The 17,806-nt window shown below is 53.9% G+C and overlaps 1 protein-coding gene across 6 annotated transcripts; it reads right to left on the bottom strand.

Annotated features, from left to right (window-relative positions):
- Window positions 1-270: 270 nt before the first annotated feature.
- Window positions 271-17,500, bottom strand: LOC114022419 (C-type lectin domain family 4 member F-like). Of its 6 annotated transcripts, XM_037898453.2 has the most exons (8): window positions 17,287-17,500; window positions 11,506-11,657; window positions 8,565-8,684; window positions 4,799-4,906; window positions 3,548-3,646; window positions 2,641-2,792; window positions 1,618-1,736; window positions 271-713 (listed from the first exon to the last, which is right to left on the bottom strand). In XM_037898453.2, exons 2-8 carry the CDS (start codon window positions 11,564-11,566, stop codon window positions 563-565), a joined length of 810 nt encoding a protein of 269 aa, XP_037754381.1. In that variant the 5' UTR covers window positions 11,567-11,657; window positions 17,287-17,500; the 3' UTR covers window positions 271-562. The 6 variants fall into 6 exon arrangements, with proteins under 6 accessions (XP_037754381.1, XP_043400919.1, XP_043400920.1 ...); XM_043544984.1 differs by having other exon boundaries at window positions 8,565-11,657; window positions 17,287-17,468; XM_043544985.1 differs by lacking the exon at window positions 8,565-8,684 and having other exon boundaries at window positions 17,287-17,466.
- Between the last annotated feature and the right edge of the window lie 306 nt (window positions 17,501-17,806).

The raw sequence follows: 17,806 nt of genomic DNA, 5'->3' as shown, positions 1-17,806 counted from the left end.
AGATATTCCTTTGGAAGGGGCCCATTTTTCCTTCAGAATGGGTGCAAAGAAACCAAGAATTCATGGCACAGCAGCGCAGGGATTGGAGAATTCGAACGGCTGTTGAAACCAATCTCCCAGTTGAGCATGAATTTATCTCCTCGGTGGCCCAAACATGTTTGGCGACTTACCTTCCTTACCATATACAATTGGGCATTTTAAATGTGTATATAGATGGTTCTGACATCATCATGACATCCGAACAAAAGATGCAAAAATTAGAAATTCAAGTCAAGCAAATAATTATTTATTGGCTGATTATGAAACAATAACTCTATGATCCAAGGACTTTATTTTGTGACAGACCTGGAAACATACAAATTACGGAGCCATGCACACTGAGAGGCATAAGGGCAGCTGTCTCTGCTACAGCCAGAAATATCACACCAAGACAAAGCGTCCCTGCAATGCACATGCCAAGCGGCCCCCGCCAGTGCACAGGGCTCCTCCTCGGCAGGTGGCTGGAAAACATGCTCCATAGCTTGGAAATAAAGGTGCTTTCTGAGGTGCTGGGACCTGCATGTCACAGCCCAGCCTGTCCATGGGCCTGCTTACAAATCCACCTAGAAGGCAGAGTGCAGTTGGCATCATTCCGCCTTGGGCGGATCTCCACACAGTCTTCTCTGCCTCCTGTCCCCTGATGCCAGTTGTCTGGCTGATTCTGCTCCCAGAACCTACAGATCAGAGTGTTAATGTCTCAGTGGAGAACCACAGCCAATTCCTGAGCTCAGTTCTGCTCTGTGGACTCTGTTGTTGGCAGGGGACCACGACACCCAGAAATGACGCGGTGACGCGATCCACCCCCGGCCACCCCTCAGGGTTCTCCACAGCACTCGTGGCCGTGGTAACGAAGGGATTCTGAGGACAAGGGGTAGCAACTGCCCTGCGCCTGATGGGCCAGCAAAGAGCCAAAGTCAGTTTGTGGCTCCAAACGCTGAGCAGCAGCAGCTCAGATCTCAGCGCCCAGAACCAAAGCACGTGGCCCAGCACGTCCCAGGAACACCCCGAGGTGAGAACGCAGGAACGGAGAGAGAGGGCAGCAGGGGTCATTCATTAACTTCTCCATGGCCCTGGTTATGGGACGCGTCCACAGCCCACTGAGGTCATTGCACCGACTGCAGCTGGCTCCGGCCAGGCCCCCGGGCCCTACAGCCTCCCCTTCCCCAGCCGGAGAGAGGGGAGAGCGCAGAGCAATCCCAAGGAGAGCGCTGAACCCTGCCGCTCACGCCAGACTGACCTGGCTGTACTGAGTTGACTTGGGGCCAGATCCTCAGGTGGTGTAAATGGATGTGGTTCATTCAAGTCAATGCCGAGTTACCCCAGGTGAGGCTCTGGCCCTTGGTCTCAGTGGGCACTGAACACACACTCCGTGTTTAGGCTCCTGCTCTAAGCAAAGGGGCATTAGTAGAAATTCCTGAGAGGATTAATTGCTGTTGGGTGGCAGCGCCCAGGGGCCTCCCTCAGGATCGGGCCCACTGTGCCGGGTGCTGCATAGACACAAGGGGCTGTACAGACGCTGCCTGAAATAGCTGGTGACCAAACGTGTATTAATAATCACGTATCTCCAGCTTTACTCACCCCCTGCTTGCGTCTGCTCTGAATTCTGTGCCATCCACCCAGCGCCAGCTGCCTTCTGTCCCCCGGTCGGTGAGTCCAATCCAGTGACTTCCTCCCTTGGTCTCGTTGGAGAGAAACTCCTGCACGACACAGTTTGCAGCGTGTCCAGGTCACTCAAGAGAGGCTGCAGGATGCAGCCACAGCTGCCTGGGCTGAGCAGATTTTGGGCGAGAGGAAAGGGCGTCCGGTGATGTGAACAGGGCACTGGGCAGCAGGAGACATGGTGTCCAGCCCCAAATGCTGACAGTGACTAGCTGGGAGACCCCGAGGGAGTCCTGGAGCAGCTCTGTGTATGTGTCTGCATCTGTATCCGAATGGGGCTAACAACAGCAACCTGTCTCAGAACGCTCCCCACCACGGCCGCCTCAGAGCTGGGTGCGGCAGTTACTGATGGGCACCTCGGAGTTCACATCGGCCCCCTGCCCTTGGAGGCGGCAAAGCTAGGAGCAGAGAACTGGGTGCAAAGTCTGGCCCTGCAGGAGGGTGGGATTTTCCTCCTCAGAAAGTGCCCCAGAGGCCTGGGGTGAGGGCTACCGTGGGCACGTGGGGAGAGAGGATTCTCTGAGAGGTGCATGGCCCCTTGCTCACAAGCCTTCCAGATACAGGCTTCTAGATTGCCCAGCAGGAGCTCAGGACTGGGAGGAGGGATCAAAGAGGGTCCTCACTGGGAAAGGTCAGTGGGTTTTCAGGAAATGCTACATTGGAAGTAGGGAAAATCAGAAATGAGCCTGACCCCAAATCCCCCTCTCCCGGCACCCCAGACTATGGGAAGTCCAGATCCTGGCACTGTTCCTCTGCCCATCTCTGCTTTTAAACTGATGGGTGAATCCCCTGAATCAGGTTCCAAGGCTTGGCATCCTCTCCGATGGTTTGCCACAAGGCATGTTGCAGATTTGCTACCTCACCTGCCACCTTCCACCTCCTTCTGGTACGAAACAAGGCACTGACCCATTATCCAAGCCCCTAGGAGGTTCCCTCACTCACCTGTTCCACCTGGGAGGAGACAGAGGTCAGGTGCGAGTCCTGAGACACACAGAACTGCTCGGCCTCGTCCCACGGCTTTTTTTCTTGTGAAAAGAAATAGAGGTTCCCACCATGAAACCTCCAGCCTCTGGAGAGCTTTGTCAGCACATGACCTAGGAGCAGAGACTGAGGTGAGAAACCTGGGCTAAAGTCACAGGGACACATGCAGGGAGCTCAGGGATTCTAGTGCTGCCTTCCCCTTCAACTGCCCCAAGCTCAGGGAACTTCTGAATCCTGATTCTCCAGCACCACAGTGGATAACTTTCATGGCCGAAGGAAGGATCCCAAAGAGCTCTGCAGAAAGCAGACACCACGGGGTGCAGCTGCATCTGGGCTGGACCATGGACACTGGTCCCAGTGCAGAGCAGCAGGGCTGTAATGGGAAAGGGAGACTCATTGTTCAGCTGAGCTGGCAGGGGGAATTCAGGAGGGGGAATGTAGCTGCCCAAGGTGGAACATCCCCTGGTTCTGTATCAACAATTTTCAGTGATTATAAGTGGTGAAGGTCTTGGGTCTTTCGCACTTTAGCACCTCCCCGCACACCCTGCAGGGGGCGCTGGCTTGGTGAAAGTAACCCCCCATACACTGAAATGCCAGCATCACTTTTCGCCTGTGACCAGACAGGTTTGGAGCATCTAAGAAGAGCTGGTAGCCGGGTGCTCCCGTTAGGCTAACGAGGCCCAGGGCGTAAGTTAACTGCACCCTGATCACCACGGTGTGGGCACAGGTGCAGCCACAGGTGATTTTTAATGAGCGAGAACTCGGTGCTGGTGGAAGGCGCTGCGCTGACAGCCTTGGAGCTGAAATGCTCCATTTAGCCTCAGCCCCAGGAGAGACGGCACCAGCCGGCTCTGCAGCTAGTACTTACTGCAGCGACCCTGCTCTGCTGCTCGCGCTGCGCTGACGTTGTCCAGCTGGGCTTTCAGCATCCGGACTCCTGCCAGCGCTTTGTCCAGGAGCTGCAGACCTAGAAGAAAGTCACAGCGACTTCAGTGGAGATGCAGAACGCTTGATTACCAGCACATGTAGTAGAGCAGCACCTGCAGGCCCCTGTGTGCCAGGCGCTGTACAGACAGGAGGGGACCGTCCCTGCTCTCAGCAGCTCACAGTCAAAATAGATTCTAGGTGGGAGAAATAAAGGATGATTTTCCTGCTGGGAAACTGAGGTGCAGGGAGACGGGCCCAAGGTCACACAGGAAGTTTGCAGCAGAGCTGGGAATTGAACCCAGCTCTCCTGAACTCTAGCCCGGTACCCCCAACCTACCCAGCCTCCTCCGCCCCATTCGCTCCTACCTTGTGAGCTGTGAGTGGGTCACCTGCGGCATGTGGCACAGCTGGGGCTGCAGGAACATCCACGGACCTGAGCCATGGCACTGGGCTCCAGGCCGGGATTTTCAACAGCCCAGCTTTCGGGTGTGCTCTGTGCCGGGGTTTTAGTTCAGGCCCATCTTCTGGTTGGACGCTGAATATCCTGATCCATAGCCCGGTTTGTACGTCCAGCCCTGTGCCCGATCGACAGACAGTTGTGACACGTGGCCACAAGAGGGCGCCCTGCCTCCAGCAATGAGACTGTGGCAGTTACCCAAATTATGGTGGCTGCATGGGAAGGGCTCGGGGACTGGGGACTGGGGTAGGGGACACGTTGAGACCCACGAGCGCAGCTCCACGGGCGTCCTGCTTACCCCAGGGTCTGAACTGGGCCCTGTGTGTCTCATGAGCTGCATCTGTCTTTCCCGCGAATGCAGTCCTGACACTACGGGGGCCCTGGTGAAAACTATGGAGCGAAGGAAGCAACAGGGACAGGACGGAAGACGTTGACCACTAGGCAAACTGCTTAGGAGCATGGGACGGATGCAGCCAGCCTCCCACTGCCAGGAAGGGCGCTAGGAGGGAACCTGGAGCAGCCCCCCACCCCTGGGAACAGAGCCTCCGTTGGCAGAGGAATGTGCAGAGCAGCAGCTCATTAGACAGGGGGACGGGACCACCTGGCAGGGAAGTATATGGAGGGGAGTAGGAGGATGCCAGGCACCCACCATACCTCTCGGCAGGAGAGTGCTCAGCTTCCAGGCCAAGGGGGGGAGCTGACCCTGATGCCTGAGACCCTCGTCCTGCGACTTACTGTCCGATTCCTTTGCTGACGTATCCGAGGCGTTGTCAGGCCGCAGAGAGACTTGGAGCTTCTGCACCGCTTCTTCAACCGCTTGCAGCTTGCTCTGTGCCCGGAAATCTAGAAATCACGTGTCTGCAGGTCAGCGACCGAACTGAACTGCGGCTGGAGACCAGCCACGTCCAGAGAAGGAATATGCTCCGAGAGCGAGCCTGTTCTCTAGGACTTCTTTTATTTTAATCTTGGAAAGCTTCCCTCCCGAGGAAGGACACGGGCAAAGCCAAGGCCCCGTTTGGGGCTCTCTCCTGGTGTATGTTACACCATTTTAACATAGGGCATCAGCTCCCTGGAGCAGGGAGCTACAAACTCCAGCATCGCAGATTGAGATTAAATCTCAGGACAAACTTCCTGACTGTGAGACCAGCAGGACGATGGAACGGACGCCTAGGGGGGTTGTGGAAGCTCCTTCCTGGGAGGTTTCCAAAAGGAGGCTGGAGCCGTCTGTCTGGGATGGGTCGGACACAACAGCTCCTGCATCTTGGCAGGGGGTTAGACTGGAGGCCCTTGCGGTCCCTTCTGACCTTATGGTTCTGTGAGTCTGTGGCCTCATTTTACTGTGTGTTTTTGCAGCACCTAGCGCTATGGAAAGCAGGACCTGGGTGCAGCTTCAGGGCACTGGCAGTCCAAGTGCTTATTAACGATCCTGACCGCTCTGCTCCTGGTGTTTCTCAGGGGCCTGTCTGCTACCTTTAGGCCCAGACCCTTCAAGGTGTTCAAGCAACAAACTCCCAGGGATTTCAATGGAAACCAGAAGCCCAAATGCCTCTGAGGATCTGGGCTTGCAAGGCTGATGGCCAGCTGCTCAGATGGTGTAAATCTGACTTCAGAGGAGCTCCTTCGATTTACACCTGCAGAGCATCTGTCCCTAAAAATCAGCCTTTCACTCCCCTGAGAGCTGCAGGGCCAACACAGCGATGCCCCAGGGAACCAGCTTCTCTCCCAGCTCGTGCATCAACAGACTTGTGATCTGAGTGCTGTCTGCAGAATCTTTCCTGCGATCCATCGTACGTCTCTGGCTCCTTTCACTGCAGTATCTGAGCACCTCGCAGTCTTTAATATATTATTTAATGTCACACAACACCCCTGTGAAGTAGGGAAGTCTCCTCCCCCCATTTTACAGATGGAGAACTGAGGCAGAGACAGCTCTCATAGACCTTACAGCCAGAAGGGCCCATCATGATCATAATCTGACCTCCTGCAGACTACAGAACCTCACCCACCCATTCCTGTAATAGGCCCTTAACCTCTGCCTGAGTTACTGATTTAAAGACTTCAAGTTACAGAGAATCCACCATTTACACTAGTTCAAACCTGCAAGTGACCCGTGTCCCATGCTGCAGAGGACGGCAAAAAACCTCAGGGTCTCTGCCAATCTGATTTGGAGGAAAATTCCTTCCCGACCCCATTGAAAGGTGGATCAGGACCCAGTTAAATGGGAGACTACAATGGGTCATGCTCAAAGGTGAACTGTCAGGCTGGAGGGAGGTTACTAGTGGAGTTCCTCAGGAATTGGTCTTGGGACAAATCTTATTTAACGTTTTCATGAAAGACCTTGGCACAAAAAGCGGGAGTGCGCTAATGAAATCTGCAGATGACACCAAGTTGGGAGGTATTGCCATGGTGGAGGAGCACCGGAATATCCTAGGAGTAGAGCTGGACAACCTTGAAACCTGGAGTAGTCGAAATGGGATGAAATTCAGTAGTGCAAAGTACAAGGTCATGCACGTAGGGATTAACAGGAATATTAATCCCCATCTTCTCCAATTTGACTCATAATTCCCCAAGTGGAACTCTATCAAATGCCACTGAAATCCAGATAGATGAGATCTACTGCATTTCCTTTCTCTAAAAAATCAGTCCTCTCCTCAAAGAAAGAGAAGGTTGGACTGGCACGATCTACCTTTTGTAAAACTGTGTTGTATTTTATTCCAATTACCGTTAACCTCTATGCCCCTAACTACTTTCTCCTTCCACATTCGTTCGAAGACCTAGCAGACAATTGAGGTCAAACTAAAAGGTCTGTAGTTTCCCAGATCACTTTTTTCCTCCCCCCCTTTCAGATCCTTGAGTTCTTCAGCCCAGTCCACTCCCCTAGTTCATTGCCTTAATATTTTAAAGTTTGCCCTTTTGAAATCAAGGCCCCTAGTTGCAGACCTAGTTTTGTTTATCCTTCCATTTAGTTGAAACTGAATTAGCTCATGATCACACGAACCAAGGTTGTCCCCTACAACCAGTTCTTCTCTGGATGTCCTCCCGACTCACCAACACCAATCTAAAATGGCATCACCTCTTCTTGGTTTGGTGACTATTTGGTGGAGAAATCTGTCAGCTCTCACAGCCAGGAAAGCATGGGCCCTACAGAACGCCACTGCCTCTCCCACAAACTCTCCTTAAAACCGTGCACTCTAACTCCCCTGTCTCCAGTTGTTTGCTGACTTCTTTGCCACTCCATTGCTTGCATTTATAGGCCTCCTAGTCAGGGAAGCCCCGCCCTGATCTGATCTGATCAAAGGCTCTGCATCTCTCAGCGCACTGCCCGTACCAGCCTCTGCAAACTGAACGCAACAAACCAGCCAGCAAACTCTCAAGAACCCACTCTCCAGAGGCGACGCACAGGGGTGTGTGTGCAGGGTGAAGCACCCCCCAGATTTCTGCTTGGCATGCCGGGGGTGGGGAGGAGGAAGAGGGGCTCTGTCCTTCTCCCGCTGATACTGACCCCAGCGTGATCGGCCCCGTCCCTGGCAGCCGGGCCCGGGCAGGGAGTGGAAGGGGCAGGACCAGCCACTTCTCACGTCGGCCGCTCGGGGTCGCTGCTCTGTGCGGCGCAGCAACTGCCTGAGACAGCCTGCTTAGGAGGTGGCGGGGCTGCCCCACCAAGGCCAGGCTACCAGGGACAGGGGTCGAGCAAGCTGGAGTCCCCTCTCCCCCTGGCACATTTCCGGCTCCCTCGGCGCCTGTCCCCAGCAGCCAGGCCATGGTGGGGGCGGTCCGGCGCCACACCCCCAGCCAGGTTCTCTCAGGCAGCTGCTGCACTGCCCAAAGCAGTGACCTGGAGCACCAGTCGTCGATGCCACTCACTGCCCCTAAGGAACAGGGGCTTGTCTCCCCTCTCCTCCAAGAGCTCTCCACTCAAACTCCCCTGATTTCAGCTCTGTTTGCTGGCTCCAGGGCAGGGAATTAAACCCAGCAATCGGAGCCCCAGACAACTGCCCGAAGCTCTGGGCCGTCCAGTCTCTCCGTAGGGCAGGCATTTCAATTGTGCCATGAGGACACCTGGGGCTGAGGCTCATGCTGGTGCTGTGTGGTCAGGAAAGGACCCAGCTTGACCCTCAGAGCGCAGGTTGAGCATGTGGGGCTGCCACATGTGATCTGAAGTCACAGGGGTGAAGTTCAGGCAGGATGAAGTACACCTAGACCATCCCTGACAGGTGGTTGTCTAACCTCTTCTTGAAATCTCCAGTGATGGGGATTCCCTAGGTGACCTGGGCCAGTGCTTGACCATCGTTAGACTTGGAAGGTTTGTGCTCAGATCAAACCAGTAGGGCAAGATCTTTCAACTCCATTCGAACTCCCTGGAGTAGGAGATTTATCTGAAGGGACAGACTGGAAACACAGTCGACATTCTGCTGAAATGTGGGGGTGCCCCGCCCCCCAGTTGAGCCAGCTGGCCTGTATGGAAGTTGGCCAACGTGGGCCTTGGAGCCGCAGCTGAACTTACATAGAAGCGTCACAGCAAGGAGGGAGCTGGCCAGGGCCACAAGCGTCAGGAGCAGAAGGCCAGCAGTGACGATCCGCCCCGCCCCGCGCCGCCAAGGGACCGATGTCTCGGTAGGATTTCCTTGAAGGAGAAGAAGAAACATATCCGTGGAAAGTGACAGCTCAAATGCCAGTGACCACGGAAACTCCATCCCCCAAATCTAATCACTGTTCAGCCTCCTGTTCCCTGACTGTGGTTAACAGCAACAGCAGAATCAGGCCAAATAAGGTCAGAACCGACCTGAACTTAAATCTGAAAAGCCACCCTCCCTACATCAGGGGTGACGGTAGCGCCAGGCAGGCGCCCTGTGAGAGAGAGCTGGAAGCAGGCTTTTCCCCCTGTCTAAGCCTTTCTTGAGAGGGAAGTTTAGGGCTTGTGAAGTCCATGCCCAAAGGAGTATTTTTAAATGAGAAAAGGAACCTGAAACAACTTACGAAATATCAAAACAAGGAGGCAGTGAAATGAGGGGAAATGATTCTTTGCAGGAGAAAAGTGGGGCTGACAGCAGCAGTGTGCTCAGAAGGGCCTTTCTACAGCATCCCTGTCTAATAACCCATCCCCAGGATGCTGGGCTCCTCACTGCAAGGCAGCCAAGGGGTGGCTCACAGGGCAAAGCCAGAAGTCTGTGTCTCCCCTGCACGTTAAAGGCAGAAGACTAGAGCTGCATTCGAGCCAGGATCTCTGTGTTGACAGAAGTAAGTGTGCTCTGTGTGCTCTGGATTTGGTCTCCCCAAGCTGAACAGCAGCTGCTTGGAGACGCAAGACTGTCAGATTCTCCTCTCCCTGAAAGTCTCAGGCTGCTGCACCCCCTCCCTGTCTGTGGGCCTCAGCCATTCGCTCGCAGTGCTCCCCCATGGGGTGTGGTTCCTCGAACCAGAAGACAAGACTCAGGTGCCCAGATAATCCCCTTACATTGCAGAAGTGACTTCTCTCACTCTAACCAAAGGGTGAAGCTGCCTCTCACTAATGTGCTAAGTTTACAGTTCTCAGCCTTTACTGAAACAGATTCTGGGAGGAGCTTCTCTGTCACCTAGCACAGGCTACATTTCCCCTTGGGTTTTCCTTTGCCGCTGCGGAGAGCCTAGCTGAGCTCGGTGGCTAGCTGCAGCTGCATATTGAACCTCACGTCCTCACCAGCACCCTCCACTTCCGTCAGCCCCGTCTCCCTGCCTGTCTCTAGACCCTTCCTGGGCTTCTTTCATGTGTTCAAAATCAGAACAGCTGGCACATGGCGTCTGGATTGCACTGAGACCAAAGGGGATAAGAAAGCCCCGGTGGAGGCCCTTGTTCAGCTGACACCTGTACCACCAAATAGAAGAACATGAGAACGGCCAGATTGGGTCAGATCAAGGGTCCATCCAACCCAGTGTCCTGTCTTCCGACAGTGGCCAGGGCCAGGTGCCCCGGAGGGAATGAGCAGAACAGGGAATCACCAAGTGATCCATCCCCTGTGCCTGTTCCCAGCTTCTGGCAGACAGAGACTGGGGACGCCATCCCTGCCCAGCCTGGCTAATAGCCATTGATGGACCTATCGGCCATGAACTTATCTAGTTCTTTTTTGAACCCTGTTATAGTCTTGGACTTCACAACATCCTCTGACAAGGAGTTCCACAGGTTGACTGTGCGTTGTGGTAAGAAATTCTTCCTTTTGTGTGTTTTAAACCTGCTGCCTGTTCATTTCACTTGGTGACCCCTAGTTCTTGTGTTATGAGAAGGAGTAAATAACACTTCCTTATTTACTTTCTCCACACCAGTCACGACTTTATAGACCGCTATCATATCCCCCCTTAGTCGTCTCTCTTGCAAGCTGAATAGTCCCAGTCTTATTAATCTGTCCTCATATGGCAGCCGTTCTGTACCCCTAATCATTTTTGTTGCCCTTTTTTGAGAAGGGGCGACCACATCTGCACACAGTACTCGAGATGTGGGCGTACCATGGATTTATACAGAGGGAATACGATATTTTCTGTCTTCTTATCTCTCCCTTTCTTAATGATGCCCAACGTTCTGTTCGCTTTTCTGACGGCCGCTGCACAGTGAATGGATGTTTTCAGAGAACTCTCCACACTGACCCAAGATCTCTTGCTTGAGTGGTAACAGCTAATTTAGACCCCATCATTTTATAGGTATAATTGGGATTGTTTTCCAAGGTGCATCACTTTGCATTTATCAAGACTGAATTTCATCTGCCATTTTGTTGCCCAGTCACCCAGTTTTGTGAGATCCCTTTGTAGCTCTTCGCACTCTGCCTGTGCTGGGAGCTTTAGGAAAACAGCTTGGTCCTTATCTCAGAACTTCCAGCTCCATTTGCTCCTTGGAGGTCCTTGGAGGAACAGATTCCCTTCCCCCTGTCCACGAGCCCTGGGGAAAACCCTTCTCTGCTCACACAGCTAGCATCTCCCTACCCCTGCTCCTGGATAGAAGCACGTGCTCCGGCAGGGAAGGGGCAGAGGGTAAGGAAAGGAGGTGTCACTGTGAAATGGGGTGGATGAGAGGGAGCTGGTCCCCAGAAACGGGGGCTGTGAGGATTTGACCCAGGCGATCTCCTCCTGCGAGAGGCTGATGGTGGCAGTGGGCTGGGGTCGGGGAGCCTGGATGGCTTTTATGGCCAGCCCATGCCACTGCTCTGCCGAGCAGGAGGTTAGGGTGCTGTGCAGGGACTCCCATCTCTCCTCCCTGTGCCCTTCTCCCGTTGGGGACTGGCAGGGGAGAGAATGACTGGGAAGGACTGACCGAGTACCCTCGCCCACTGCCCGTGGTGCTGTCCAGCCAGCACAAGGCTGAGCTCTGGGGACGTGGTCACTGGAGCAAGCGATCGCTGCCCAGAGCGCTGACGCAGAGACCACAAAGCCAAGGAAAGGCCAGCGGGAGTCCAGGGTCTGGTGCAGCCTCTTGTGCTTACCTTTTGGCTGGGGAGCAGCTTCCATCATCCCCAGGTTCTCATAGATATTCTCCCTCTCCATTCTCCTGCCTTCGCGCTGAGCCGAGACCCGATCGCTGGCAGGTAGATCCTTTCAGCGGCCTGCTGGGTTAGAGCCTCCCTCTGACGCAGCCCTGGCCCAGAAATAGAAATGGGGAGGATGCCTGGTGGTGAGAGCCACCTTGTCACCAGCTGGGCCACGTGTGGTCAGGCCTCGTGGTGGAAGTGAGACTTCAGCCAACGGGCTCGAGCTGGGTCCAGCATGGGCAGCATCCAGGAAATGGGCCCAGGGTCAGAAGCCAAATGCCAGAGCCAGGGTGGGGGTACAGCAGAGTCCTCAGCCAGAGGCGGAGCCCGGGATCAGTACCAGAGAGACAGAAGCCGAAGCCAGAAGTGAGGGGCCAAGCAGTGAGTGAGGCAGAGGCAGGGCTGGGCATCAAACCAGACGTCTGAAGCCGAAGGGGAGCAGGGGCTGGAGCAGAGCAGGAGCAGGGCCTGGAAGCCGGCTGGAGCAGGGACTGGACGACAGGGAAGCACAGCTGCCATGGGCAAGATACACATTGAGCAGCCAGTGAGCTCATCTGGGTGCCAGGCGTCTAAGCAGGCCTGGTGAGCCGGCAGCCGGCCAGCGCTGTGGCTCCTCCGGCAGGTCCCAGGCACAGCAGGTGGCCTTATAGGTTGTCTAGCAGGGAGGTTATTCAGAGAGCCGGCCAGCCGCTGTCCCTGCTGGTCTGGTCCCTGACAAGACCTGGCTATCGGGACTCCTGGTTTCTATTCCTTCCTCTACTCCTGACTCACTGGGAGACCTTGGGCAAGTTACCTCACCTGTCTGTGCCTCAGTTTCCCCCATGTATTTACCATTTTAAGGAAATAGGAGGGGGATCAGGGTGGATCAGGGCTTTGAGCCTTTCACCTCAAGACAGATGGGTAAAAGCCAACCAAAGTTGCCAAGTCTCAAGAGATAAATATGCCACCCTGCCTTTCAAAAACAAGCCCAAGCCACCCCAAAACAAGCAGGTCGGTAAGAGGTGACTTGAGCTCCCCCAGGGTTGGCCAGCAACCCCCACAGGTTCCTGGTCCATCTTCCCTGCTCAGCCAGCATCCCCTGTTTTTCTCCTCTGACAGCCCTGCACCCCCACCCTTTCGGGAACCATGGGGGAGGGGGAGAAGATGAGGTGAGGAAGGGTGGGAAGGATGGGGAGGAAGGATGTGGGTGTAGGGGAGAGGCGGTTGGAGGGGGAAGAATTGGGTGTGGGAGGGGCGGTTGGAGAGGGAAGGAGAGGGAGGGAGTGGAGGGGAGAGGCGGTTGGATGGGGAAGGAGGCGGTTGGATGGGGAAGGAGGGGGAGGGGAGGTAATTGGATGGGGGATGGAGGGGGAAGGGAGGGCAGAGGCGGTTGGATGGGGGAAGGGAGGGAAGGGGTGGAGGGGAGAGGCGGTTGAATGGGGAAGCGGGGAGGGGAGGTGTCATAAATATAAAGGGAAAGGTAAACACCTTTAAAATCCCTCCTGGCCAGAGGAAAAACCCTTTCACCTGTAAAGGGGTACGAAGCTAGGATAACCTCGCTGGCACCTGACCACAATGACCAGTGAAGAGACAAGATACTTTCAAAAGCTGGAGGGGGAGAGAAACAAAGTCTCTCTCTGTCTGTGTGATGCTTTTGCCGGGGTCAGAACAGGAATGGAGTCTGAGAACTTAGTAAGTGATCTAGCTAGATCTGCGTTAGATTCTGTTTTGTTTAAATGGCTGAGAAAATAAGTTGTGCTGAATGGAATGTAGATTCCTGTTTTTGTGTCTTTTTGTAACTTAAGGGATTCTCTATGTTTTGAATCTAATTACCCTGTAAGGTATTTACCATCCTGAGTTTACAGAGGTGATTCTTTTACTTTTTCTTTAATTAAAATTCTTCTTTTAAGAACCTGATTCCTTTTTCATTGTTCTTAAGATCCAAGGATTTGGGTCTGTGTTCACCTATGCAAATTGGTGAGGATTTTTATCAAGCCTTCCCCAGGAAAGGGGGTGTAGGGTTTGGGGAGGATTCTAGGGGGAAAGACATTTCCAAGCGGGCTCTTTCCCGGTTATATATCTGTTAGACGTTTGGTGGTGGCAGTGATAAAGTACAAGGGCAAAAGGTAAAATAGTTTGTACCTTGGGGAAGTTTTAACCTAAGCTGGTAAAAGTAAGCTTAGGGGATTTTTCCTGCAGGTCCCCACATCTGTACCCTAGAGTTCAGAGTGGGGAAGGAACCTTGACAGGAGGTGATAGGAGAGGGAAGAGAGGGGAATGGTGGTTGGAGGGGAAAGGAGAGGGGGAGGCGAGAGACGGGTGGATGGAGAAGGAGGGAGTGGAGAGGAGAGGTGGTTCGATGTGGGGACGAGGCATGAGGGAAGAGGAAGACAACACTCTGGGGCTGGATCTAGGGGGCCTGCCGCACCCCCTGGCTGGAAGTGGTTTCCATCACATTCAGTGTTTACAGTTTGGTCCAGTGGCTCTCAGCCCCCCACTATACACATTGTTCCAGCCCCTGTGCCCAGCATTTTATGGCCCCCTCTTGAGGGTGGGGCTCTGGCGAGAGCATAAAGGCATCACCCCCATGCGCCGCGTATGCGGTTGGCTGTCAGAGGTCATGCAGCGGCGGGGCTGGGCCTGGGGAAGCCTGTGCCCTCTCCCCTCCTGGGATGCCCCCAGTTCCACCCCAGCCATGGCAGTCCTGCTCTGTGTCCTGGCCCCGCTTGTGTTGTGGGGCCTCCAGCATCATCCCGCTGAAGCATGGTGAGGGGCAGGCTGGGGGCAGTGTGGGGGCCAGGCCTGTGTCCTGCTCCTTGACTCCGGACCGTGGCGCCCTGGGCAGTCACCCATGCCACCCGCCCCGAAGGCCGGCCCCATCCTATGGGCATCCACGACTGTCCACGTCTGCATATTTTCCCTGTGTGTGATCATCCACAGGTGGGAGTTCCGCTGTCAAAAGAGACAGAACCTGCTCGCTGCTCCTGCGGTAACGTGGGCTGACGGGGGCACTTGTGGAATCAAAGTTCAGTGGGTTACACAAGCACTCTGGTGAGTGTGAGCAGCACTGGTGCAAGCAGCCAAGTGGGCACATGCCCAGCGATACACAAACTTTGGTGGCTGAACGCTGACCTAACTTTGTAGCGGAGACGCGGCCTCGGTAGCCGTCTCTGAGGCTGTACGGGAAGTTTCAGGAAGGGCAAGCAGCCTTGCAGGTTCCACACATTCCCCGAGAGCTGAGCCGGCCAGAGCTCAGGGGGGAAAGGCTCAGACATGGGAGCTGGGGGCAGCCCTGGGGCTTGGTGGCTGATCCATGCGGGACCAAGAGCTGTGAAGGCTGCATCCCAGTTCCCGAACCATCTTGGAAACGGGCTCCGGATTCCCCATCTCACTGAACGACGAGGAGACGGTTGTCTCTTGTCTGTTAGCCGTGGGACGGGAAGTGCTGCTGGCCGCACCCATCTTTGGACTGGTGTTTGCTGAGGAGACTCCGAGGCGCTGGGCGGGGATGGAGAGGCCGCCATTCTCCTCAGGCCCCGGAGACTCCCGAGGGGGGACACATATGTTTGGAGCCCCCCGCGGCCCCAGAGACTGAGAAATGATCTGCCAGAGCTCGGAGGGGAATGCTCTGAAGGTGTGGCTGAAACTCCACAAGTGAGTGTTGTGCTGTAACCTTGCACTGAAACACATGTAACAGCAACAGCCCCGGGAGTCTCCGTAAGGAACCCCGCAGATTTATTGCCTACCCGTGCTGCTGAAGGGACTGAAAAGTATCCCACATCCTGCCTGCGAGGGTCTGTGTGTGTGTTAAACGGTCGCTCACTAAGAAATTGTCTGGGACTCTCTGAGCTGACTGGCTGCTGTCTCTTCTGTAGACTAAACAATCCCAGTTCCCTCAGCCTCTCCTTGTAAATCATGTGCTCCACTCCCCTAATCATTTTTGTTGCCCACCGCTGGACTCTTTCCAATTTTTCCACATCCTTCTTGTAGTGTGGGGCCCAAAACTGGACACAGTACTCCAGGTGAGGCCTCACCAATGTCGAATAGAGGGGAACAATCACGTCCCTCGATCTGCTGGCAATGCCCCTACTTATACATCCCAAAATGCCATTGGCCTTCTTGGCAACAAGGGCACACTGTTGACTCATATCCAGCTTCTCGTCCACTGTCACCCCTAGGTCCTTTTCTGCAGAACTGCTGCCGAGCCATTCGGTCCCTAGCCTGTAGCGGTGCATTGAATTCTTCCGTCCTAAGTGCAGGACTCTGCACTTGTCTTTGTTGAACCTCATCAGATTTCTTTTGGCCCAATCCTCCAAATTCTCTAGGTCCCTCTGTATCCTATCGCTACCCTCCAGCGTATCTACCACTCCTCCCAGTTAAGTGTCATACTAAAAAAGAAAGACATAGGGGGCTGGTGGGAGAGGCCCAGAGTCTTGTAAGGGGCTGGTAGAGCTCCCTCGCTCTGGGAGAGTTGGTGCCTGGGGCCCTGATAGGAGGGTAAAGGGCAGAAAGAGACTTGTGGAAGATCCAGAGCGGATCCAGGGTCAGGAAGGCATCAGGAAGCATCCTCCCCCACACCAGCCAGAGGGAAAGGCCTGGCTGGAGCTACCTGAGTGAAGGCCAGGAGCCAAGCCTTACAGCCTTGTTGTCACTGCAGAAGAGGGATGTTAAATCATAGAATCATAGAACCATCGAGTTAGAAGGGGCCGCAAGGGTCATCTAGTCTAACCCCTGCCAAGATGCCAGGTTTGCTGTGTCTAAACCATCCCAGACAGTCGGCTAGCCCTTGAAACCCTCCAGCGAAGGAGCTTCCACAACCTCCCTAGGCATCTGTTCCATTGTCCTACTGCTCTTACAGTTGGGAAGTTTGTCCTGAGATTTAATCTGAATCTGCGGTGCTGTAGTTTGAACTCATCGCCTCTCGTCCTGCCGTCTGTGGCAAAAGAGAACAACTTTTCTCCATCTTTTTTAAGTCAACCTTTCAAGTGTTTGAAGACCGCTGTTATGTCCCCCCGTAGTCTCCTCTTTTCCAAATCAAAATACCCAGTTCCTTCAGTCTTTGCTCAGATGCCTTGCGCTGCATTCCATCCCTCTGATCATCTGTGTCCACATCTGGATACTCTCCAGTTTCTCTACATCCTTTCTATACATTGGTGACCAAAACTGGACACAGTACTTCAGCTGACGCCTACCCAGCACCGAGTAGAGCAGTACTGTCACCTCCTGTGACTTGCATGCCGTGCCTCTGTTAATGCAACCTAAAATTGCATTTGCTTTTTCTGCAGCAGCATCGCATTGCTGACGCTTGTGGAGGCTGGGATCCACCACAACTCCCAGATCCTTCTCAGCCGTGCTGCTGCCAAGCCAGTTATCCCCCATTCTGTATTTGTGCATTTCGTTGTTCTTCCCTATGTGTAGCACCTTAGATTTGTCTTTGTTGAATTTCATCTTGTGGTCTATAGCCCAGTTCTCCAATTTAGCAAGATCCCTCTGAATTTTAGCTTTATCCTCCAAAGTGCTGCAACCCTCCCCTCCTAGCTTTGTGTCATCTGCAAACGTGATCAGTATGCTCTCCACACCTACGCCCAGGTCATTACTGAAGATGTTAAAGAACACTGGACCTAGAACTTGAGTTAACTAACTTGAGGTAAAATCCGAGCGAAGACAAGGCAGTGTGTAGTTTTCACATGAGTTGTTAGCAGGTCAAGTTAAAGCCTGTGGAGGAGCCTAACAAGTAATGTGAAAAATATGACCTACCTTGTCTCCACGATGTTTTAGCTTGTGTTAAGGGAGAACCTTTCTCCCCATCCAGACGAGACCACCCAGCGCCTAGGAGCGCAGCAGGGGACTGCTTAGCATGGAGAAAAAGACTTTCAATTAAAATTAGAATCTTTTGGTTAATCCCAAATGACAAAATCTCCTGCCACACAGAGTACAAAGGGAGCCTGAATGCATGTTCTCTTGAGGTTAACGCTAGGCTGGGGTGTAACTTGGTTTTAACAGGAAACTCCCCTTTCCTCCGCTGAAAATGTTGTTTTTCACATTGGCTGAGGATGGAAGCTAGCTTACAAAAACCTCCTGATGCAGTAGGGCTGGGTTCTGCCATGCTAATCCACACTGGGTTATACCTTCCTCCACAAGCAGGCTCATTCATTCAAGGGGACCAGTTGCAAATTAAGGTATTTGTCATAGTGAGTAAAAGTGGCAGAATCTCACCCTCTGGCTTGGTCTACATTACAGAGTTAGGTCAACGTAATGTTAAGGAAAAGTTAGCACA

The sequence above is a fragment of the Chelonia mydas genome, chromosome 4 (genome assembly GCF_015237465.2).
Source record: "Chelonia mydas isolate rCheMyd1 chromosome 4, rCheMyd1.pri.v2, whole genome shotgun sequence".
In the NCBI taxonomy this organism is placed as follows: Eukaryota; Metazoa; Chordata; order Testudines; family Cheloniidae; genus Chelonia; species Chelonia mydas.
The sequence above is the reverse complement of the archived record's forward strand: the minus strand, read 5'-3'. Positions and strand labels throughout refer to the sequence as shown.